Genomic DNA, 26,409 nt, shown 5'->3' on the forward strand with positions numbered 1-26,409 from the left:
GTCGAAGGCAACCAGAGCGCGCGCAACAGGCGGCAAAAGAGAATGTGTGTAATTGAGACGGCATTGCCGCCGGTCCCTGTCCCTTTCGGTGATCGGGTGTCGTTTTTACACGTCGTAGAGCATGCGGGCAGGGGGGCAGAGAGAAAGAACTCTCACTTTTATTGCATCGGATTGCACTCACTGCACTGCAATGCAATGCTTTCCGGTAGTGTTGCCATACGATGAATTTGGATGGTATCATGAAGTGAGTTACCCTAGTCTCAATGGAAAACATGCTATCAGGCAGAATGAACGACCATCTGTTGAATGTTTGATCACGCTCGAAGCTTCCAATAAATCAGACAACATCCACATTCTGCTGGGGGGGGAGAGGCACGCTTCCTAAAGTGCTTTTACTTTTTGCCTTCCTCCCGTACAAAATACACGTACAGCACACAGAGAATGCCATCTCATTTCTGCATTAGGGGAGTGCTGTTTTTGCAATCCACTCACTCTTACTCTCGCTTTGGACTCCCTACCCGTTCTTTGTATTTATGTGTGCAGCATGGACAGCGACACGGTAATTCATTGAATGAATGAATGCTTGCTAGCGAGAATGAGGTGAAGCTCCATTTCAACGCTGAATCCTCAGATGGGTGGGTGTTAGAGGAATGAATTGCTTGCAGCAGTGTTGTCAGTTGTTCTGAATGCATCGGTAATCAATAATATGAGATGGATACATCGAACAGATAATTTACGCACTACCCTAATATAAATAACCATAAAGAGAGCTTAACGATGTTTTCGGGGTATCATCCAAACAATTTGTGGAATAGTTTACCCAGTCCGGGATAGGGTATACGTCCCTAACCTCGGTCTAATATGCAGCCATCGATTACGTTTTTAATCATAACTCATCAATGAATTTACCTGCAAACGATATTCTACTGCTAAATGGTATGCTTAGATATGCTTATCATGTCGTTTGCTATCAGAAACCACGAAAAGTTGAAAAACTTACTTTTTTTAAGACAATAACTCACGAGGGAAATGTATGTAATATGGGTCTATTGTCCCCAAATTGGGTCTATTTATGGATGCAACTTCGTCCTATCTTGTTTGATCCTCAAAAAAACGCTCTTGGTAACGTTTTCTGATGTATTTTTTTTTATCACTATCACTGTTAACTTAATGCTCTTCATTCCTCAAAACATTTCTTAGAGAAAATTTTACGAAAACTACATTAAATCACTCAATTTAAAAATTAAAAATTAAAAATTTCGCTTATCGTCTTTTGACCGCAGAATATCTAAATCAGAACATTGTGATGTTCATTATACAGGTTTGGCAGAAAAAATCTCCCTTCCTGTTCGTTCCTTATCATCCAAATGCAAAACAACATTGTTGACGTTACTCTTATTGCTATATGCTGTCAAATGAATTTCATGGGCCATAGTTAGGAACATAGAAAAGAAATGTGTCCCTAAAGTTGGGTCCATGTTTTACTTGTGAAAACGTTGTTAAACAATTAAAATAAACATAAAATATTCAAACAGCAACTGTAAGTTTTACGTCTAGTGTGTATTATCAGGTAATTCCAATCAATAAATGCCATAATCAGGCCATTTGATGATCGTCAGTCAACCTTCCCATCTTAACCTTATAAGTCATGGCGGCTAAAAACTCCGAACATTGTGATATTCTAAACCAGTTTTATTACTTACGAGAGCTGAAAATGTATTGAAATGTTGTGATATAAATTGATTTGTGTGTGGTACACATTTATCAACCATCAGTGATCAATATTTTCCTTATTTTTTGTGTAATATTCCTTAATTAATTATTTATTTGCGTGATAGGCCGAATGAAAGGACTAGACCCACATTACATACCGTAACCCTATATAAATTAAAAGTTAGGGGACCGCGGATACGTTTTTAAAAAGGAACTGACTCAAGTAACTGATGGATTAAGACTGATTTTATTAATTGAAATATTCCCTAAGCTAAGCTATGGTTCCTATCAAAGGCGCGTGGCTGTGGTGATCCATTCTGCTGACTCTGGTTTCCGTCCTCCTTGGTAACGATGTCGTGTGGTCGATGGACTTCGCTCTGGTTAGAATGCTGACTCGATGCGTGGATGGTTCGATGGGTTTATGATGTCAATACCCTCGTTGGGTTTACTGCACGCAAGGTGTTTATGCTGCAGTATGATACTCGGTGCACTTGAAATGTTGATGTAGCAATATGCTGGTGAGCTGATCGATATGTGTTGACCAATTAGCTTTTGGACTTAGCCGGTGCTAATATGATGATATTGCTTACGTAGGGTTGGAGATACGTTTGATAACTTATATATTAGGGTAAACACATGAAACTGTTTTCTTTGATAATGGAAGAACATTATACCATAAAATGTTGCATAAATTTGAGCTATTTAATAATTTTACTTAGAATTCTAAGTAATGACTGGTCGGATATTAGTACAAGCCACTGAAGAAGCCTGCAGATTGTAGACGAAATACGTGAAGCTGTAATAAAATGAAAATTCTAATTCTTCTCTCTTTCTCAATAAAGATTGTGCTCGAAAAAAAAGCAACACTTTCTTTTGTGTATAAATTTTAATTTCATGTGTAAAAATCGATGAAACTTTGAGTAAAACTAGTTTAGAGTGTATTTTTTACACATGCAAAATCTCGTCACAATCTGTCAAACGGTTATCGAGATGGCTTCCATGGCAAGAAGTGCTTTGACAAAAAAAAAATATGAGACCGGTCGTGGAAAATCCAGGCCAATCACACAGGTGGATCGCAAAACAGTTTGGAATTGACAATTCGACCGTGTTTAGTGTGGTAAAATCGTTCAAGGAGGACCCAGAACCGATAAACAGAATACGGTTACCAAATCCCGCTCCAGAAAGCTTTACCGCGAGTTGTTGGTGTAGGCGAAATGCATCGTGATGGGGACGACGTACATCAAAGCGGACACCAAGCAGTTCCCCGGCCTGGAATTTTACGTCGGCAAGTTCCGCCTGGATGTTCCAGAGAAGTTACGGAAGAAGAAGGTCGACAAATTTTCCAAGAAGTACTCAGTGTGGCAGGCGATCTGTGGGTGCGGCAAATTCAGCAAGCCGTACATAACGACCGGCACCATCAACGGCCAAATATAAAAAAAAAATAAAAATGTCTCCAGAAGCGCCTGCTGTCCTTCCTCCGGTCCCACGAAGGTGACACTCTATTTTGGCCGGCTCTGGCATCGTGCCATTACGCGAAACCGGTGATGGAGTGGTACGAGAAGCCAGTGATGTTGTTTTTGTGCCGAAGGAGGCAAATCCGTTAAACTCGCCAGAACCTCACCCAATAGAAAAATTCTGGGCGATTATGAAGGGCAAGCTCCAGAAAACAGGGAAGGCAAAAACGGCAAGGATTTTAAGAAAAAGTGGATGAAAGTGTGTAAGAAAGATGGCGAGAGTGTTGAACAGGATTTGATGGGTAGCGTTAAGTCCAAGTGCGTCCAAATTTTTTGGAAAATAATTATGAAATATCAAACATTAACTATTTTAATACTGAAATGAACCGAATTTGAATTTAAATATTTTTTATATTATTCTACGAAACCCATGTACTTTTCCAGAGGTCTTATTGCCTCAAAGTATATCTTAAACATCCATCTTGAAGATGATGGAGAAAGGTTTGCAATTACCATTATGTAGAATTATTGGAAGATAATTCTTTGCCGCACACAGCGTAAATATTTACGTTCTTTTGACAAAACTCAGGTAATCATGACATATCCTGTCGCAGTAGGTCTCTTTTCTCCATTCGCGTTATTTCCATAGATCAAAATGTCATGACTACCTGAGATTTGTCAGTGATGTAAATATTTACACGTCGTGCATTGAAAAATGAAAACCAGCTGAGGACTGCGCGAGGGGTGTGACACATTCAAATCTCAATTTTAGATAGTTGAAAAATCTCACGCTAGCAAATTAATCTACTAAAAATATTGTTTCATCTCTTGCATCTAAATCCATCTACTCGCATCGCTCTCCACTTTTTTGCAGAAAATCTTCAAAATCGTCATCAATCTTCTCTCTATCCATTTAAGCGTGCGCGCATTTCACAACAGCAAAGCAAACATTTTCCTGCATTTTAGATAGAGCCGCCCTCCTCGGGACTGCGCTATTGAATCCATTGAACACTGAATCTAATTTGTGGATAAGCTAGACCGAAACATTGGAAAGAGTAATTTTGCCAGAAATCATACAAATTGTGCCTTTCAGTTTCATTCGACCTTTTGCCCTTTTCGACCATTAGCCCATTGATAGCTTTTGTCCATTCGACAGCTTACATTCGATCTTGTTCATATTCCGACTTTCTGTGAATTCAGCCATTTGTCCCCATCAACTCACTCTTTGTACATTCGACCTTTTGGAATATATTCGTCTTCCTGTGAGAAAGGGAGAGAGAAAGATTTCGAAGACAAGTGGAAGTGATAGGAGAAGTGGGAGTCCGAAGATGGAAGGTCGAAGAGGGATAGGAGGTTGAAGAGAGATGAGTTTTCATAGAAAATTGGTAATTCGATATGAAACGGGAGTTCGAAGCGCGATGGGAGTTTGAAAAATATAGGAGAGACGTGAGTTCAAGGAGATGGAAAGTTCAAAGCAAGAAGAAAAGCTCTGAGAGAGATGGAGAGTTTGAAGAGAGATGGGAAGTTCGATGTAAGATGGGTCTAAGAGAAAAGGGGAGTTTGAAGAAGCATGGGTAGTGTAAAGACCGATGGGGAGTTCAAAGAGAGAAGGCGAGCTCTTAGAGAGATGAGAGTTCAAAGAGAAAAGGCGAGCTCTAAGAGAAATATGCGTTTGAAGAGAGATGGGGAGTTTGAAGAGGGATTGGGAGTTTGAACAGATCCCTAGTAGCACGCTTGTCACAAATCGGTTGTGGCAACTTCTATACAACTTATATCAGTCATAAACAAGTTGCTTCAACTTATTTGGATGGAAATGTGCTACTCGGAATATGAGCAGTTTGAAGAGAGAGGGGAAGTTCGACAAGATATGGAGAGTTTTGAAGAGAGTAGAGGTGTTTGAAGAGAGATGAGGAGTTCTCTGAGAGATGGGGAGTTCAATTAGAGTTGTGGAGTTTGAAGAGAGCCGGAGTGTTTGAAGAGAGCTCGCTATCTCGAAGAATGATGGGGAGTTTAAACAGAGATGAGGAGTTCAAAGAAAGATGGGGAGTTCAAAAAGAGATAAGGAGTTGAAAGAGAGAAGGACAGGTCTAAGAGAGATGGGAATTCAAAGAGCGAAGGGGAGCTCTAAGAGAGATGAGTCGTTCAAAAAGAGATAGGGAGTTCAAAGAGAAAATGATAGCTCTAAGAGAGATGGGAAGTTCAAAGAGAGATAGGGAGTACAATTAGAGATACGAAGTTTGAAAACAGATGGAGTGTTTGAAGAGAGATAGGGTGTTCGATTAGAGAAGGGCAGTTCAAAAAGAGATGGGGACTTCGAAGAGAGAAGACTAGTTCAAAGGAAGATGAGGAGTTTGAAGAAAGGAGGGGAGATCGAAGAGTGATGGGAAGATTAGAGAGAAATGGGGAGTTCAAAAAGAGATTGAGAATTTAAAAAGAGATGGGTAGTTCAAAGAGAGAATACTTGTTCAAAGGGATATGAGGAGTTTGAAGAAAGGTGGGAGATCAAAGAGTGATGGCGAGTTTAGAGAGAAATGGGGAGTTCAAAATGAGATGGGGAGTCCAGAGCAAGAAGAAAAGCTCTAAGAGAGATGGGGAGTTTGAAGAGAGAAGGGAAGTTCTTTGAGAGATGGGGGGTTCTAAGAGTGAAGGGGAGCTCTAGGAGAGATGGGAGTAGGTGAGATAATGGAAATTCGAAGATAGATGAGGAGTTTGGAGAGGGATGGGTAGTTTAAAGGTCGATGGGGAGTTCAAAGAAAGAAGGCGAGCTCTAAGAGAGATGTGAGTTCAAAGAGAAAAGGGGAGCTTTAAGAGAAATATGAGTTTGAAAACAGAAGGGGAGTTTGAAGAGGGATGGGAAGTTTGAAGAGAGATAGGGAGTTCGAATAGAAATGAGAAGTTTGAAGAGAAAAGGGAAGTATGACAAGATATGGGGAGTTTTGAAGAGAGTAGAGGTGTTTGAATAGAGATGAGGAGTTCTCTGAGAAATGGGGAGTTCAATTAGAGCTATGGAGTTTGAAGAGAGGCGGAGTGTTTTAAAAGAGCTCCCCATCTCGAAGAGTGATGTGGAGTTTAAAGAGAGATAATGAGTTAAAAAATATATCGAGAGTTCAAAAAGAGATAAGGAGTTCAAAGAGAGAAGGACAGGTCTGAGAGAGATGGGAATTCAAAGAGCGAAGGGGAGCTCTAAGAGAGATGAGTCGTTCAAAAAGATATGGGGAGTTCAAAGAGAAAATGATAGCTCTAAAAGAGATGGGAAGTTCAAACAGAGATAGGGAGTTCAATTACAGATGTGGAGTTTGAAGAGAGATTGAGTGTTCGAAGAGAGATAGGGTGTTCGATTAGAGAAGGGGAGTTCAACAAGAGATTGGGACTTCGAAGAGAGAAGACTAGTTCAAAGGGATATGAGGAGTTTGAAGAAAGGTGGGGAGATCGAAGAGTGATGGGAAGTTTAGAGAGAAATGGGATGTTCAAAAAGAGATGGGGAGTTCAAAAAGAGATGGGTATGTTAAAGAGAGACGGACAGCTCTAAGAGAGATGGGAGGTCAAAGAGAGAAGAGGAGCTCTTAGAGAGACGATAGTTTGAAGACAAAAGGGGTGTTCGATGAGAAATGCGAAGTTTGAAGAGGGAAGAGGAGTTCGAAAAATTATGGGGAATTTGAAGAAATGTTTGAAGAAAGATGAGGAGTTTGATGAGAGATGGTGGGGGGGGGGGGGTTCAAAAACATATGGGTAGTTCTAAGTTAGATGGAGCATTCAAATAGACTAGTTCCAGGACAAATTGGAAAAAATTAACAAATTTTAGATTTTACCTTTCATAATCCCATGAAACTTTACATAATTATTATGAACACATCCAGAAGGGAAGTTTGAAGAGATATGGAAAGTTTGAAGAGAAATGGGGTGGCGAACCAGCCAATGGCTAAAAGCCTTGTAAATAAAGGAAAAAAAAATGAAATGGGGTGTTTGAAGAGAGATGAGGAGTTTGAAGAGAGATGGGAATTACAAAGAGATTAGAGGAGTTCGAAGAAATATGGGGAGTTCTAAGCGAGATGGGGAGTTTGAAGAGAGACGGAGTAATAGCAGTAGGATTAAAAGGAAAAACAAACGTAATAAGGTATACAATTATTCTACTAAAACGCTCATCAATCAATTCCGCGACGGAGTGATGGAAGAGAGATGGGAAGATTGAAGAGTGATCGAGAGTTCAAAAAGAGACGAGAAGTTCAAAAAGAGATGGGGAGTTCAAAATAAGATGGGGAGTTCAAAATAAGATGGGGAGTTCAAAGAGAGAAGGACAACTTTAAGAGAGATGGGGAGTTGAAAGAGAGAAGGACAGCTCTAAGAGGGATGGGAGTTTGAAAACAACGGGAGCTCGAAGAGATATGGGAAGTTTGAAGAGGAAAAATGAGTTCGACAGGATATGGAGAATTTGAAAAGAGAAGAGGTGTGTGAAGAGAGATGAGGAGTTTGATGAGAGATGAAGAGTTCTAGAGTTCCAGGCGAAGTAGCGAAAAAATAAACAAATATTAGTTTGAAGCTTTGTATAATTAATGAAAAACCCATGAATCAAGTATATGCCGGAGTTCGGTTATTATGACTTACGTAGAATTAAAAAAATGGCGTATTATAAATTTTTAATATATCATAGCACGAATATGGCTCATCTAATCGGAGTAATGTCTGAAGTTGTAGGAAATTTTGATTGCCTTTTAGAAGAAAATGACAAACCAAAAAAAATATCACAAATTTTCATCAACATAATAAAAAAAAAAAAGTTTAATACTTAGTTACTTAATTTTAGAAACAATGACTAGACACTGACGAAGTTTGCAAGTAGTAAACGGAGTAAGTACATATCTGTTATAGCTTAAAGAGATAGTGAAAATGAATAAGTGAAAGTAAATAAGTGAAAGTGAATTAGTGAAATAGAATTAGTGAATGTGAAAGTGATACAATAGTAGTAGAATTAAAAGGAAAAACAACTTAAAAGGTTTACAATTATTCTACTAAACGCTCATCAAAAATTTATGGTTATTTAAAAGCTTAATTGAAAAATTAAGCAACGTAAAATTTTAGTAAAATGTTCGAATTTCATTTCACGCAATATTTATGTGATTTGTGAAGAAAAAAAAACAGAAAACAGAAAACAGAAAACAGAAAACAGAAAACAGAAAACAGAAAACAAAAAAACAGAAAGCAGAAAACTGAAAACAGAAAACAGAAAACAAAAAACAAAAAAAAAACAGAAAACAGAAAACAGAAAACAGAAAACAGAAAACAGAAAACAGAAAACAGAAAACAGAAAACAGAAAACAGAAAACAGAAAACAGAAAACAGAAAACAGAAAACAGAAAACAGAAAACAGAAAACAGAAAACAGAAAACAGAAAACAGAAAACAGAAAACAGAAAACAGAAAACAGAAAACAGAAAACAGAAAACAGAAAACAGAAAACAGAAAACAGAAAACAGAAAACAGAAAACAGAAAACAGAAAACAGAAAACAGAAAACAGAAAACAGAAAACAGAAAACAGAAAACAGAAAACAGAAAACAGAAAACAGAAAACAGAAAACAGAAAACAGAAAACAGAAAACAGAAAACAGAAAACAGAAAACAGAAAACAGAAAACAGAAAACAGAAAACAGAAAACAGAAAACAGAAAACAGAAAACAGAAAACAGAAAACAGAAAACAGAAAACAGAAAACAGAAAACAGAAAACAGAAAACAGAAAACAGAAAACAGAAAACAGAAAACAGAAAACAGAAAACAGAAAACAGAAAACAGAAAACAGAAAACAGAAAACAGAAAACAGAAAACAGAAAACAGAAAACAGAAAACAGAAAACAGAAAACAGAAAACAGAAAACAGAAAACAGAAAACAGAAAACAGAAAACAGAAAACAGAAAACAGAAAACAGAAAACAGAAAACAGAAAACAGAAAACAGAAAACAGAAAACAGAAAACAGAAAACAGAAAACAGAAAACAGAAAACAGAAAACAGAAAACAGAAAACAGAAAACAGAAAACAGAAAACAGAAAACAGAAAACAGAAAACAGAAAACAGAAAACAGAAAACAGAAAACAGAAAACAGAAAACAGAAAACAGAAAACAGAAAACAGAAAACAGAAAACAGAAAACAGAAAACAGAAAACAGAAAACAGCAAACAGCAAACAGAAAACAGAAAACAGAAAACAGAAAACAGAAAACAGAAAACAGAAAACAGAAAACAGAAAACAGAAAACAGAAAACAGAAAACAGAAAACAGAAAACAGAAAACGGAAAACGGAAAACGGAAAACGGAAAACGGAAAACGGAAAACAGAAAACGGAAAACAGAAAACAGAAAACAGAAAACAGAAAACAGAAAACAGAAAACAGAAAACGGAAAACGGAAAACGGAAAACGGAAAACGGAAAACGGAAAACGGAAAACGGAAAACAGAAAACGGAAAACAGAAAACAGAAAACAGAAAACGGAAAACGGAAAACGGAAAACGGAAAACGGAAAACGGAAAACGGAAAACGGAAAACGGAAAACGGAAAACGGAAAACGGAAAACGGAAAACGGAAAACGGAAAACGGAAAACGGAAAACGGAAAACGGAAAACGGAAAACGGAAAACGGAAAACGGAAAACGGAAAACGGAAAACGGAAAACGGAAAACGGAAAACGGAAAACGGAAAACGGAAAACGGAAAACGGAAAACGGAAAACGGAAAACGGAAAACGGAAAACGGAAAACGGAAAACGGAAAACGGAAAACGGAAAACGGAAAACGGAAAACGGAAAACGGAAAACGGAAAACGGAAAACGGAAAACGGAAAACGGAAAACGGAAAACGGAAAACGGAAAACGGAAAACGGAAAACGGAAAACGGAAAACGGAAAACGGAAAACGGAAAACGGAAAACGGAAAACGGAAAACGGAAAACGGAAAACGGAAAACGGAAAACGGAAAACGGAAAACGGAAAACGGAAAACGGAAAACGGAAAACGGAAAACGGAAAACGGAAAACGGAAAACGGAAAACGGAAAACGGAAAACGGAAAACGGAAAACGGAAAACTGAAAACTGAAAACTGAAAACTGAAACTTGAAAACTGAAAACTGAAAACTGAAAACTGAAAACTGAAAACTGAAAACTCAAAACTCAAAACTGAAAACTGAAAACTGAAAACTGAAAACTGAAAACAGAAAACAGAAAACTGAAAGCAGAACCTAGAAAACAGGAAACCGAAAACAGAAAACAGACAAAACAGACAAAATAGACAAAACAGATAAAACAGACAAAGCAGACAAAACAGACAAAACAGACAAAACAGACAAAACAGACAAAACAGACAAAACAGACAAAACAGACAAAACAGACAAAACAGACAAAACAGACAAAACAGACAAAACAGACAAAACAGACAAAACAGACAAAACAGACAAAACAGACAAAATGGACAAAACAGACAAACCAGACATAAACAGACAAAACAGACAAAACAGACAAAACAGACAAAACAGACAAAACAGACAAAACAGACAAAACAGACAAAACAGACAAAACAGACAAACAGACAAAACAGACAAAACAGACAAAACAGACAAAACAGAAAAAACTAACAAAACAGACAAACAGACAAAACTGAAAAGAAAACTTTAAGCTGAAAGCATAAATCAGAAAACAGAAAACTAAAAACGGAAAACAGATACAGAAAACAGAAAACAGAAAACAGAAAATAGAAACAGAAAATTAAAAAAAGGAAGCAGTTGAATACTACTCATATATGAGTTCACTTCACTCCAATTTGCAAAATTATTGGCTCTTAGAATAAGGAAAATTTTCCTCGATTTTCCAGGATTTTTTTTTTCAAATATTAGAAAATGAAGAGAATATGAGACAAAACAGAAAACAGAAAACAAAAAACAAAACCGAAAGTAGAAAACAGACAAAACAGACAAAACAGCCAAAACAGACAAAACAGACAAAACAGACAAAACACACAAAACAAATAATATAGACAAGACAGACAAAACAGAAAAAACACACAAAACAGACAAAACAGTCAAAATAGAAATCAGACAAAACAGACAAAAGAAACAAAACAGACAAAACAGACAAAATGGACAAAACAGATATAACAGACAAAACCGACATAACAGTCCAAAACAGACAAAACAGACAAAACAGGCAAAACAGACAAATCAGACAAAACAGACAAAACAGACAAAACAGACAAAACTAACAAAACAGACAAAACAGACAAAACTGACAAAACAAACAAAACAGACAAAATAGACAAAACAGACAAAACAGACAAAACAGACAAAACAGACAAAACAGACAAAACAGACAAAACAGACAAAACAGACAAAACAGACAAAACAGGCAAAACAGACAAAACAGACAAAACAGAAAAGAAAACTTAAAGCATAAATCAGAAAACAGAAAACAGATACAGAAAAGAGAAAACAGATACAGAAAACAGAAAACAGAAAATGGAAAATCGAAACAGAAAATTAAAGAAAAAAAAAAAACAGAAACATTGAATATTACTCATATATGAGTTCCCTTCTCTCAAATTTGCAAATACATTGGCCACTCTTATAATAAGGAAAATTTTCCTCGATTTTCCAGCATTTTGTTTTCAAACATGAGAAAAATTTAGAGAGGTTTCACATATTCGAGCACATTCTCCATTTTGAAGAAACGCGAGGAAAATTTTGAGTCAATCTAATCGGACATGCAGAAAACAGAAACTGATAAACGGAAAATGGAAAATTGAGACGATGTCATTCATTTTGGACAAAGAGCAGTACCTCTATTTTCTGTTTTCTGTTTGTATGTATTTTTTGCCTTGAATTTTTTACTTTGCATATTTTTTTCTGAAAGGAATATTTTTATCGTATAACTTTATCTTAGAATTGGAATTGACCTTTTCAAGTTATGATTTGTTGAAAAATATCGAATACGCAATTATGATGTTTTTTTTTGCGAGATTCAAAATGACCAAATTTTTCCGGCCAAATGATTGACCAGAAAAAAAAACCATTATGCCAAGATTGGAGACGGTCGTATCAGATCGAACGTGCTCTTTGTCCAAAATGAATGATATGGTCTCAATTTTGAGTTTGTCTCAGAAAATTATAAATCATATATTGTTAAACGGAACTCAGCTAGCGGAAATCGGGAAACATAAATCGAAAATCTACAAACGAAAACCATAAAACGGTAAACGGAAAATTGACATCAGAAACTCAAAAAAGCAGAATTCAGAATTTCTGCCTTTTTGGTCAACCCCATTTGAGGAAACACCCATCCAGGACCGAAAAGAACCTTTCAAGATCGCTATCGCTAATTCGTTCGCGTGCAGTTATGACTGTAGGCATATTAGATTTCCCAAACCTAGTCGTTGCGTTGGTCACCTTTTTGTTCGTGATAAATGGCACCCATTAAACGATTTCCTGCATTTCACCTATTTCTCCTCGGTGCCGTCATTTCCACTTCTGCCATTGCCCACTTGTAGTATAATTTTATTAAAACTAACAACCCCACTTGTCGCTAGTCAAACTTTTGAAATTGACATTTAGCAACCGCAGCGAACAACTGCCTCACGAGAGGGAGGGGGCGGATACGATTGCTAAACCTTTATGGATGTGGGAGGCGTGAAAGGCGCTTTTCTTTGTACCACATATTAGTCAATTGTAGCGCTGGCTGCTTTGCCCAATTTTCCTTTGTTTTCCACCCCCAAGAGTCGCATTTCGGCACCACTGGCAGTGGCTGAACGACCAAATGAACGACGAACGGAATGAATCGGCAACATTTTAGTGGGTTTATTGTTTTATCGTTTGTTTTCTCATAACCCGGCTCCAAACGAGCAGCCAGCGGTTGGAGCTAGGTGAAAATGAAAGGAAAAATGCTTGGCTTGTCCGAAGTGGGTGGTGGTTGGCGGCGGTTGCTGCTCGTTCGCTGGGTTGCCGTTGTAAGGCCAGATTTGATTAAGTAATTTCCTCTTTTCTCATCGTCATCGTCTTGGGTGTCGTTCGGCTTCAGTTGTTAGGCCGGTGATGGAAAAGAAGTAAGTGGCTTTTTGAAAAATAAAAAAATAAAAAAAACCATGCCAAGAAACAAAAGAAAACACAATGAAAATTTATTGCCCGTAAATCGGGGTTGGTTATTTTTTTTTAGAGGCTTTTAAACAAAAGTTTAACATTTTCGCTATTTCACAACTGCCGGGCCACGATCGGTGAAGGCAGCCGCAGAAGTGGGAAACGGGGGTGAGAGGAATGGAATAAGCCCAAAAAAAGAGCTAACCACTTTTGATTTCTTCGGGTAGGCTTTTCTGCGCTGGTGGTGGCTATTGTGTTTGTTTGTCTGGCCGATCTTCTGATTAGATGACGACGATGGTCGTCGCTTTTCAAAGCTGGTGGCAGTGGCGTTCAACGGTGAAGGTTTTCGGAAGAAGCGTGTGTGTGAGTGGTGCTTGCGAAAGAGGCAATGCACGTGGGTGGCATATGTCGTAATCACTAATAAGTACAGTGATTTCAATTAGTTAGAGTGGTATTTGCAATGGTTTGGTGGAATATTGTGACCAATGGAACAACTGGTGATATCCGTCTCCTTTACGACGCATGAGTGGAGCAAGGATGAACCCAAGGATGCCTGTGAAAGACGTGACTGGACAGTTGATTTCCGACCCCACTGACTAGCTGAAACGTTGTTGGTTTGAGCACTTTGATCAATATTGTCAAGTTTCGAGATCCAACCAACCATTAACAGCCAGTACCGTATTCAGTAGGTGGTAAATGTTGCTCAAATTCTCAACTTTTACGAAGTTAAATCAACTTCTCATGTTCCTTAATTATATTTATTACAAGTTCTCAACTTCAATTTGACCACGATCATACACACTTAGAAATACCTAATCTTAAACGTGACAGAATACATCTTTGACAAAAAGGATGAGACAAATAAATAGGGTAGATGAGCCAGTTTTGGCACTAGTTAGTGAGCATATTTAGTTTTCAAATTTTATAAAATCGAAACGCCATAGTTGTGCAGCAACTGATACAATTAAATTGAAGTTTAAACGATTCTGAATAATAAAAAGATCTAGAATGGGTTTAATTTGTACCGAAAACGTAAAAAAATAGATTATAAACTTCTAGCTTCAGTACCAGTTTTGACAGCACATGTTCCTTTATTGGCCGTAGGCATGTATCAGTTTTTGGCACCAGCGAAGCATTCTCTAACTCTACATAGGTGCAATGAAATCTCGCAGATTTTGAAACAAATTCATCTAAATTCATGAAGGGGGGCGTCTCTAGTGGAATACCTATGATGGGAATGAGAGGAGATGTCATTTCCATTTTATTCCACTATTTTATTCTTGGCACATGCGCGAGTCACAGAAAAGAATATATATGATTTAACATATATCAATATTCCCTTATTGGAAAACCTTCTTTTGCAATAGCAGCAGCTGTAACATTGTTATTCATCAATTTTTCACATACAGAAATACAAAACCTTACAGACCTTATGTTTCACATAGAAGAACCCGATGAGAATTTGGTAATGACTTCACTGCGAACAATCTGTGTGTGGGAGCTACAATTCGTGCGTAGAATTGTATTTGTAGAACGACCCCGGCAATAATCAAATTTATATTGATATCAACGACCATGAACTCAGTTTGAAACAATTTTGTAACTCCCAACCTAACTGGGAAATTCTAGATTCATTGAATAGAAGAAGGGATATGTTATTCTATAAGTTAATTTATTAGATGAACAATGATTAATGATTGTTTATTTAATAGCTAATAATTTATTAATAAAACATAGCTTAGCATGGATGAAGTAATTTAATTGTTATTTGTAACGAGTATGGTATATGTGTTTAATATAATAGCTGACAAATTAATATTTTAAGTCAACCTTGGTTTTTTTACTCCTTTTTCTTATCATTTTCTTCCTTTTCGCGTTTCCTTTCTTCAGCCTTCACTCGTTTTAAATTTTCCCGCTCGATGTTAGCTAATTCTCGCTGTTGAGCTTTGATTTTCTTTTCTGCTTCAATTTTCAATTTATCATCTTCCTTCTTACGGATTTCTTCCAGGCGTTCTCTGGCTGTTAGTACAGGATGAAACTTTTTTGAGTAACATCGATGCTTCCCACTACGACGTGGGATAGGCGGTAGTAGTAAAACATCAGATAAGCTTATCTGTTTCGATGCCGGACTGTTACTGGAGGTTATTCCGAGAGTCGAAGTGACTTGTGAGAAAAGTCACGTCGTGGTGACGTGACTCTCTGTGCAAATCAAATGGAGAGTCACGTCACCACGACGTGACTTTCCTCACTTCACTGGTGACAAAAGTCACTTCGACTCTCGGAATAACCCCCACTGACATCTTGTAAAAAATGCCTTTCCTCAAGTTGTTCTTTCCTGCTTGTTTTATCTATAAAAAAACAGATGAAGTTTCGCAATAAACACATATATATACCTATAGTGAAAAAAGTGATCGTCAAAGTCCATACCTTTTTCGGGTTGTTGTTGAGGGGAGGAGAGAGGTTGTTGAGGGGATTGAGAGGTTGTTGTGAAGGGGGGAGGGGGTTTACATACATTGCTGTTCCTCATTGTATCGCATTCCTCATTGTGGTCACGCCGTGATCCACCTTTAGCCACTGACTTGGTCCTGCTTGCTGCAGGACCAAGTGCCACGCCATCCGAAGCGACAATGAGCAAAAGCATGACAGCAGCGCTGTTTTATATCTTTTCAGGTTCAAGCAGAACGATGAGCGACCGAACATGAAAGGATTTCCCGCCGTATTTTTATTAATGGGGCGGAGCAAAAAATTTCTTTTGTGCAAAATATGTAAAAAAGGATGGACTTTGGATGTTAATATAATTGCATATATAGAGGTATCAGATATGTTTTACAGTCAGTTGGTAATTCATCGAGTGTATGTTTCCTGTTAAGCAATTTTTTTTTAAATGTTGGCTCTGCATGTAAAAAATTAATTGCTTATACATAATTGTGGTTTGCTTAAAATTTATTTCTCGGAAAAAAATGATCATCAAAGTCCATGTCTTTTTTGAGTTATGTTAAGGGGGGAGGGGGAGAGGTTGTTAAGGGAAAGGGGGTTTTACTTGTACGTTTTTTCAAGTCTCATTCCCCATTGTGGTGGACCTTTGGCAGCTGACTTGGTCCTGCTGTGCAACCAAGTGGTATTCGTTTATGATGACTGGGTTTGGGAAAAAGGCTTATTTCATGAAAACAGTGATAAAATTATCATTTGTACATTTTCAAAAGTTTAATTGCAAAAAAATTGGAAAAATATTTATTTCAGCAGGTTTGTAATGTAATATTCTATCGATTGGCGTACCGTGCGGGACCGAAATCCGTACACCTAAGCACGAGAGAATCATTAACAGTCAATACTAAATAATGCTATCACATTATGCTCTGTATCACATCTTTTTCCTTTACATTTATCTTTATTTTTCCAATATTTGCAAACACCAGGTCTTAAAATTACCTTTAATTATTAGAAAAAAGGATTTAAATTGCACATATCTTGAATCAAAATCCGTACAGCGTTTTACGATTGAATCAAAATCCGTACAGTTTTGAATCGAAATCCGTACACTGTGTTGAGAATGAATCAAAATCCGTACAGTCATGAATCAAAATCCGTACATGAATGTAAATCGATCCAAATCAATGAAAAAAAAACGTGTTGCTATCTTGAATAAAGTATTTTTTGTAGTTGCTTGGCTAAGAGTCCAAAACAGCTATATTCGTTTAAATACACTAGTTTACAGCATATTTCAACTTTGTACGCTGATGGTCATTTCCCATGTAAAATCGTGCGCTGAATCCAAAAATGTAGTCCAAAAAAATCTCGGTAAGATAGTTTTGGAGATATAGGGGTAAGAGAGGCATAGTGAACAGGTGGGGCATAGTGAGCATCGCGCGTGCTCCAGCTTGGACTTCCGGCCGTTCAGAACAAATTTGTTGGCTGTAGGATCAATATCTTAATGATATTGATCCTACTACCAGTTGATTTGTTTCATGCAGTTGGAGATCCAGAGCCAAAGTACGAGATGCTCACTATGCCCCACCTGTTCACTATGCCCCTCCTTCCCCTAGCTAAAAAATGAAATCTCACGTTAAATTAAACTAAAACACAAATATCTCTGGCTGCAATGAAGTGATATTAATTATTTTAACGCCAAATTAAACGTGATAAAATTTTATTTCGATCGTTATAACACTATTTTTCCGTGAGAGTAATGGTAGAACCACCATAAACATTTTAATTTACATTGCTTAAAAACTTAGCAGAAATTCAATTTTTCGTAGGAAAACTTAAAAAAACAAACTATTAACTAACAACAATACCATCAATCTCACTGACAACTGATGTTCAATTGATCGAACGAAAAAATGTCTTACCTCTAATTTAGCGTTAAAATATTTGATATAATCTCATTACAACCGGAGATATTTGTATTATAGTAATCAAACTTGTTTAAAGTGAATTTTCATTTTTAACTGTATCTCAAAAACTATCCTACTGACATTTTTTTCGACTACATTGTTGAATTCAGTGCACGATTTTACATAAGAATCATTCGTCAAAGGTTCAAGTTCATTTATTTTACTTTTACTTTTTAACTAATGATATCAGCGTTAGATTAATTGATGCTCCAATCGATTCAAAGGAGAGGTAACTGAATTCTTTTTATTTAAGAAGGTAACTGTTCTGGATTTTTATGCTAACTAATATCATGTTTAAGGATTAATTTCTTCCAAATTTTATTCTATACCAGTGCTTTGGGTTAAATATTCTTACTGGAGTTTTCCTCTGATCACAACTTCGAGGTTTTTGAAATTTACATGTGATAACGTGCAAGATGCGCCATACTTTGAAACTCCACCAACCCACTGGCATCAAGCGATAAATTAACCGGTTCCTAAGATGGTAGCTCTATAATGGCGGATAAGTAAAAGAAAAACACAACCATCTTAAAAACCAACAAAAAAAAGACAATGAACTGACATCAAGGATTAGTTTTTCGTTTTGTGCATGAAAATTAAAATTGGTAAAATAACGACTTTAACTTAATTTAATTTAATACGTCAAAAGAGTAATAATCATAAAAATACAGATCTTTCATTGCTTCTTTTCCACAGCTTTCTTTTGCTTCTTCTCCATTGTTACCATTGCCTTTTCAAGTTATAATGCTTTCTTGCTTCCAACCCTAAAACATAACCATAATAGAGAGCTTAACGACGTGTTCGGGGTATCATCCAAACCATTTGTGGGAAAGTTTACCCATCCGGGATAAAGTTCGTTCATGGTATTTGTTTATTAGGGAACTTTCTTTGCTCTTCTTCCTTTTCTTCCTCCTCTTCCTCTCTCGCTCAACCTTTTTCTTTTGTCGTTCCTCAATCCTTTGTTTCTTTGCGTTCTCTTTATCAATTTTCGCCCGCACTACTTTCATGTTTATTTCCGGTCATTCCTCGCTGGTAGCTACTGCTGGGAATGCTCTCTGTCCCATTTCTGTCTGCTCTCTGTAAGGGAGCATCCAAAAATGACGTATCATATTTTTGATCAATTTTATACTCCTCCCCCCCCCCCTCGTAGCGTATTTGGCTATATCCAATACATGGCCGGTCACAAATTCTGAAACCCTCACCTCCCCCCTCAAATGCTACGTCATTTATGCATGGTCCCTAATTTGTATATGCGTGTTGGTGATATCCTGTAGGGGAGCTGCGTTGTTTTACTTTTTGGCTGGTTCTTGACGCTCTTCATTAAAAGATATTAATAATATAACATTTACAATACGAATAAAATAAGAGAGTAGCGATTCAATACGGCATCTCTTATGGTGGTGAATTGAACGGCAAAATCCCTGGATGCTTCTCGGTAAGATTTCTCCGCACGCATCATTGCCACAGTCTTCTCCAAATCCTCCGGCGTGTATTTAGTTTCGATGATCTGCTGAAAAACATTGGATAAAGTAGAATCGTCATTAGTGATGCACAAGTGTACGGATTTAGAATCAGCTGTTATATATGGATCGAAATCCGTACAGTACTAATTTTGATAAATAAATACCATATGAACGATCCATTGCTTAGAATTGAGATATAAAACGATAAACACTAACCTTTTCGATCGACCTTCAGGAAACTACTTGCAAACATCACTGAAATACGCTTAACAAGCTGAAGTAAATCCGAGAGATTTTCTTAGAAAATCGTTAAGAACGCAACCGATTGACAGAAATGCCCGACACGTGTTAAGGTTTTTATTTTTCTTATTTTAATTGCATGACATTCTGCTTAATTGTTGACGTAAACATTAAGCTAATGCATGAATGAACATGAATATGTATTAATATATAATATTTACATTGTTATGATGCATATAAATAAACAAATTCAACAGGGTGTACGGATTTCGGTGCTGTACGGATTTCGGTCCCGCACGGTATTTGGTTTTTAATTTCATCTATAAATGACAAGGTCTTCAAAACCTAACACTTCTTCACCACACATATTTTTTGATTTGCACCCCAGTATAGTCGTCAAAGACGTAGTTCTACGTCAAAATGACAAAATGATACACTCTTTGCACACTGTCAAAGATCATATTGCACACAAAATCAACTATGTTCAAATCAAAACAAAAATACTAGCCCATCTGGTGGCTAATGGTACAAGCTTCTAAGAAAATTCTATTACAGCGAACCACATTATTTTAATTGATTACTTCGCCAGTTAGTCGCCTGTCACTTCGTTTGTGGTATTACCACTCTCGACTTCTTCAACAAAATCATTGTTGAGCAAGTTTTGACTTTCAGTGACCACGGTTTCTGTTGGTCCATGCTGAGCCTGTGGCAGACTTATATTGTCAGCTAATACGCATTCAAAAATTATTGATCCTTCTTCAATCAAGTTTGAATGTAAGGATCCACCAGAGTCTTTAGGATAAAAATCAAGTGCAAATTTAAGTAAACAATGTTTTATCATAAATTAATAATTTTCAAATTTAAATGTTATTACCGTCATTGTGAGTAGTTTCACACATCTCATTCTCAATCGCCGTTATTTCGGTATGAGAAACACAATAGTAATCCTGTGACTGTCCTGTTGTTTCGTATCTTGCTGAACGATCTACCAATCCGAAGCTTTCTTCTGGCGTGAAGTTGCTGGTTGCATTAATATACGGTTGTACGAACTTGAGAAAAAAGAATCGAAGTAAGATTAGATACATCGCCTTGTATCTTCTGCATTGTCTGACAACCAATCATTTCAACTGCTTGAATGATGTCATCTTCAGGAACGGGGAAATGCTTGGACGATGATGGTGATGTTGATTGCGGAGGAATAGCTTGTAGCACTTTTGGCAGATCCATATTGTCCAGCGTTGGTGGATTTGGCTCTGTTGCATCCATAAGGCCGTGGCAATCGAGACAGGTAGTATCTATATCGACATCATGAGCAGCTGTATCGATGGTCTCTCTGCTACTTCCACTACAGCTGGAACATTTACCTTTTGAGTTAAGCATTTCGAGTAATCTACTTTGTCCGGATTGAAAGGATGCAACCCACAAACGCGGAAGCCGTTAATAATGCTCTGTGGCTTGATTCCATCTTCTACAGCCTTAGCCAACGCTTTGCCAAAATGTGGCAACGTGAATACTTCACCATAGTGTGCCAACCGCCATTCCTCCACAACCTGCCTCCATTTATCTTTAAGTGGCTTAAAAACGGCAACATCGCACGGTTGCGTAATGTGGGTAGTATTTGGATACAATGCAATTAATATAATACCCAACGATTGGCATAAATCCGCCACGGCCCTGGAAGTGTGACCGTCCACAAAAAAATATCACTGGGAACTGTACATTTTCTTTGACAAGAAAAGGATGAAATTCTTTTCTTATGTACTCGGCAAAGTTATGAGCAGTCATCCAACCACGTTCGCTTACCCCAATAAGCCAGTCAGGAGGAAATCCTTCAGCGACCTCTTTGCGTACTCGCTGTACAGGTAAAATTACCTGCGGAGTCACAACTGCACCTGCCGCGCTAAAGGAGAACATTACAGTAACATTTTGTTTTCCTGCAGACTGCTCCACTTCGTAAACGTTTCTAGATCCTTTTCGAGCGATCACTTCTCTCGTTTTTGGGTGGAGGTAAAACGACGTCTCATCACCGTTCCATACCCTAGAAGCATCTAGCAGTATCTCTGAGACATCGTTCTTCTCTATCCAATCCTTTGTCATGGTAAACCATCCTCGGATGTCACCTTCACTTACACAGGCACTTGCAGTTGTTATAGATTCCGGTGTGCGCAAAGAAAACCCAGGATTTTTGCGCATGAACGATTTGAACCATTTTCGCCCTAAGACCATAATTTGATGTCACTTTGTAACTCACTACCCAGGATGACCTGTTGCTTACCTGGTTGAACATCCTTGAAAGGTGTTTTCCGAGAGTCTTGCACAATGAACTCGTTCACTTTGAATTTTAAAATTGCTTGTGAGACCGGAAACCCCCTTTCCTGCATGTTGGTTAACCACTGAATGATTTTCTTCTCTTCTGAATCGGTCAGTACCGATCGTGGTCCCCGGGTGATTTGATTCTTCCACTTGCCGCTCATCCTATACCGGATTGATGATACCGGAACACCATACATTTTACATGCTGTGTGGCGGGACATTCCATCTTTTATTCGTTGGATGCAAAGCTGTATTGACTCTCCTACACACCTTTCACTCCTGGGTTTCTCAGACGTCTTTCCCATTTCACTAAAAAAAAATCATATTCGTACACTTGTCAAGTTATGAAACAATGTTTCTCCTTACCTTGAAATACGATCCAATCCAAATTGAAGTAGGAATTGCGAACCGAAGAACTATTAGCAAAAACCATCAATAAACGCTGTCAAAGGCTCGCTATCACACTAGTGCCAATTAGCGCACACTATGATCTGATGGTCCACTTTTTGGCCGTAGTTAAAAAGTATAAAATAAAGCGAAATATCGACTTCTCTTGCTTTCAAGTTTAAAACTTGAATAGTTTACTCAACAATTACATGATAAATCAAATTATTTGCTCCATATTTCCATTGTTACACACTAAATCAAAGTGACTGACTTTTAGCCATATGGTTAACGAATTGTCTCATATGACGGAGTCATTACTTCAAACAAGTCCCATCGCTTCAATTTGAATTGTAAAACATTGCAACTTTTGCCTACAGCTCAAGTATGTATTGCTCTTTGAAATTATAATCATTCAGAGATCTATATATGTGTAGCATCGGATAATTTTAATGATTTATCCACTAAGGCCAATTACTGGACCAAGGGTCAAAACTGGCTCACTTGTTCTATGTCATGTAAAATTAAGTGCTCCGAGACTGAAAAGTTCGAAAGTACGTTTGATTGAGCTGAATTTTGCGTCTATTATGACTCAATTTTATGTCAAAATTGACGCTCGTACATGTCAGTCAGTCAGTCATTTGCGTAATTTACATCAATTTTCACATCAAAGTGTGTACGACATCCATGATCTTCTTCAAACTTCAGGAAGTACCTTGAATCTTTTCTACGAATTTTCCTCAACATCTGGGCGAAACTAAGTTCCCAACATTTCCAGTAAGTTCCCAAATCAAACTCTAAAGATCGAAGAAGTATGCTGAAATTTTACAATACTACTTGCGCTTCTACGGAAATTTCTGAACTTCTACGAGTTCGCTGAGCTTCCAAAATTTTGGCTAAACTTCTATGAAGTTGATTGAACTTAAGCAAATCCCCTGAACTTCTATGAAGCTTTTCGAAGTTCCTCAAATTGCTACGTAATTCGTTTGAGTTCTACAAAGTTGTCAGAATTTCTATGAAGTTCACTGCATTTCTACAAAGTAACCTGCACATTTTGAAATGTCCATCATTTCCTGCGAAGTTCCGTGAACTTCTACAAAACATCCTAAATTTCCACGGTATTTCCTGATTTATTTTAAGTCCATTAATCATTAACGAAGTATAATCCCTAGGCTTTGATTAGAGAGCGTATCGTTGTTCCAGGATGGTTGTGGCACATTTCGAGTATGAAAGGGTAACTGCAGTTTGCTCAAAAGTGCCTAGGTAAAATGCAAGTACTTTCAATGATTGCAATAGTGAAGATGTATACCCATATTTTCGTTTATGTCCAGGCGTGTTTGCCATGCAGAAACCTTTTTATTTGATTATGTGTGGGGGATGTGGACGGGCATAAGATTAAAATTTTTAAGTTTACGTTAGGATAAAGTTGAAACATTGAGAAATGTATCCCTTCAGTTTGAGAAGTACTTCACTTCGGAACCGATGAACCATCCTGATGGCCCACATTACCGTGCAGGCGGCGTGGGTTGGCATGGTCCAATATGGGTTAGCTTGATGTTTATAAAGTACTGTTCGCAACAGCGAATAGATTGGTACCACTGCCGTGTATCGATTACACCGCCACCGCTAACCACTCCACGTTTCCGATGTTGGCCGCAGAAATCAGCACAGCAGAAATATTTCCCTATCCTTTTTCCCCTCCTTGCATTTTGTTTTACTAACCCCGAGAACGCCGCTAGCAAACGGCTTCCCTTACTAACACTAGCAATAAGAACAGAAATAAGTGTAAACATCCAATCAGAATCTAGCTTTTATGACATTGTACACGTTCATTCCGTTTTGCGTAGTAGATTGTTAGACCAATCATCATCGTCATTTTAATTTCTCTTTGATTCAAAAAAGTATAAAACCAAGCGAATCACGCATTCACATTGTCAGTCGTTTCCGAATTGCCAAGCAATATAGATATAAAGTGAAGAAACTGAAGTTATCCTATCCAAGAAAGAACATTCCAGTTTTCCCGTCGATTCGATATCGATGCAAGGGGTCCCTGTTACCGTCCCAGTTTTGTCGATGGTCCTGCTCAGTGGAGTTCCTGTTCCCTCTACTTCCGAAATGGAGAGTTGCTGTTCCCACCGCTGCTTGTTGCTGTCGCTGCTCTAAAAAGAGTTTTATTTTCGCGGTGTTCTTTTAAGAACTACCGATTCCGAGTAAGCGATGTCGGCTCGCAGCTGGTGCAGCTGGATTTTGTCGTCATCTGTTGGCAAGGCCCAACGAGCAGCCGTTTCAGTTTTTAACTCGAACATCACGTTGGCAGTCGAGCCAACATAGTGGTCCGTTCCGAACCGGATAAAAGTGCGAAACATACAGTCCACGAGTGAACTGTTTTCCCGTGTCACGGAAAGAAGAACATAAACAGTGTACCGAAGAAAAAGTGAATTGTTATAGCTTCCATTGATCTAACCGTGAACATGAACAAACACGTATGAACATGAACAAAGTGAATTGCTAGAACGCAAAAAGAACAAGTTGTGAAGTTTGCTGGATTCCCAATATCCAAAAAGTGATGTTCCTGTGAAGCAGTAAAGTTCGAAGTGGTCCAAACTGGTATCATTTTCCTCGAGAGTTACTCTTCCGAAGTAACAACATCCTTCCTTCGTGATGCCAGTGGATTATACCCCAACCAAACCTGTGAAGTTGACCATGGAGGACATCAAGCCACTCATCCACCAACGTGGTCAGGTAAAGGCCAAGGTCACTGCGATTACAAGTGCCTTGGAAAGAGTCGTAGACGATCCAACTCAGGTGAGTCTACCCATTCTCAAAGTTTATGCGAAGAAGCTCGAAGCTCATTACAATGATTACAATAACTTGAACAAGGAAGTTCTTTGTTCCATCCCTCCTAACAAAACTAATGATCAGGATGAAAAGTTGAATGAGTTTGACAAGCTTCACACCGAATCTTTGATTCGGTTGGAGCTTCTGATAGAAATGTCAGTTTCCAAGATTTCCCCTGTTACATCCAATACACCAACTAGTGCTACACATGTAATCGTGCAACAACAACCGCTCAGAGCTCCAATCCCTACCTTTGACGGGCGCTATGAGAATTGGCCCCGTTTTAAGTCCATGTTCGAAGATATAATTGGTCGAAGCTCTGATTCCAATGCAATCAAACTGCATCATCTAGAAAAGGCACTAGTTGGTGAAGCCTCTGGTATACTTGATTCAAAAACTCTTGCTGACAACAATTACAAGCATGCTTGGGAAACTCTTACTGATCGTTATGAAAATCCCAGAATTATCATTGATACTCACATTGATGAGCTTTTGACAATGAAGAAGATGTCAAAAGAATCCCATAAGGATCTTCGAGCTCTGGTAGATACGTGCACGCGTCACGTTGAGGGTTTACTTGATACTTGATACTTGATGGGCTACGAATCGCCAGGTTGATTCAACGCCGAACGAAGTACTCTTCTCCATTGGACTCGGTCCTGAGCCAATCGCTTCCAGTCGCCATGAACGTTTAGCGACCTGATGTCCTCCTCAACTGCAAATAGCCAACGTGTCCGAGGTCTACCCCGGAGTCGACGACCTCTACCGGATTCTCTGCTGAATATAATATTTGCTTGTCGTTCTTCCGGCATCCACACTACATGCCCAGCCCACCGTAGTCTGCCGTGTTTTATAAGCTTCACTATATCCATACCGTTATACACTTGGTACAACTCGTGATTCATGCGACGCCGCCAGATGCCATTCTCCTGTTTACCTCCGAGTATTGTTCGCAGCACCTTACGCTCGAAGACACCAAATGCTCTCCGGTCAGACTCTTTTAACGTCCACGATTCGTGGCCGTAGAGGGCTACCGGAAGTATCAGCGTCTTATACAGAGCGAATTTCGTTTTCGTTTGCAGGCTACGGGACTTCAGCTGGCTACGTAATCCGTAAAAGGCCCTGTTTGCAGCTGCAATACGTCTCTTCACCTCGCGGGTAACATCATTATCGCATGTCACTAGTGTTCCAAGATACACAAATTCTTCCACTACCTCAAATTGTTCACCATCTAACAACACTACACTACCAACACCACTATTGCTCCCACGCTGTCTACCGGCTACCATGTACTTCGTTTTGGTAGAACTTATCGTGAGCCCAATCCTCGCCGTCTCCCTCTTAAAAGGCACAAACGCCTCTTCCACTGCTCTACGGTCAATTCCGATGATATCGATGTCGTCCGCAAAGGCAAGGAGCATGTACGATCGTGTGATGATGGTACCGTTCCTCTGCACACCAGCTCTCCTAATCGCTCCTTCAAGAGCAATGTTGAACAGTAAGTTTGAAAGTGC

The 26,409-nt window shown here is 38.3% G+C and overlaps 1 protein-coding gene across 1 annotated transcript; it reads right to left on the reverse strand.

Moving 5' to 3' along the window:
• Nucleotides 1–4,385: 4,385 nt before the first annotated feature.
• LOC135701100 (uncharacterized) lies at nt 4,386–21,894 on the reverse strand. Its single transcript, XM_065221806.1, has 3 exons — nt 21,636–21,894; nt 21,233–21,576; nt 4,386–4,427 (listed from the first exon to the last, which is right to left on the reverse strand). Exons 1-3 carry the CDS (start codon nt 21,892–21,894, stop codon nt 4,386–4,388), a joined length of 645 nt encoding a protein of 214 aa, XP_065077878.1.
• Between the last annotated feature and the right edge of the window lie 4,515 nt (nt 21,895–26,409).

This window comes from Ochlerotatus camptorhynchus, unplaced genomic scaffold (assembly GCF_037179485.1).
Source record: "Ochlerotatus camptorhynchus isolate MF236.1 unplaced genomic scaffold, CSIRO-AGI_Acam_v1.1 ptg000150l, whole genome shotgun sequence".
Taxonomy (NCBI): Eukaryota; Metazoa; Arthropoda; class Insecta; order Diptera; family Culicidae; genus Ochlerotatus; species Ochlerotatus camptorhynchus.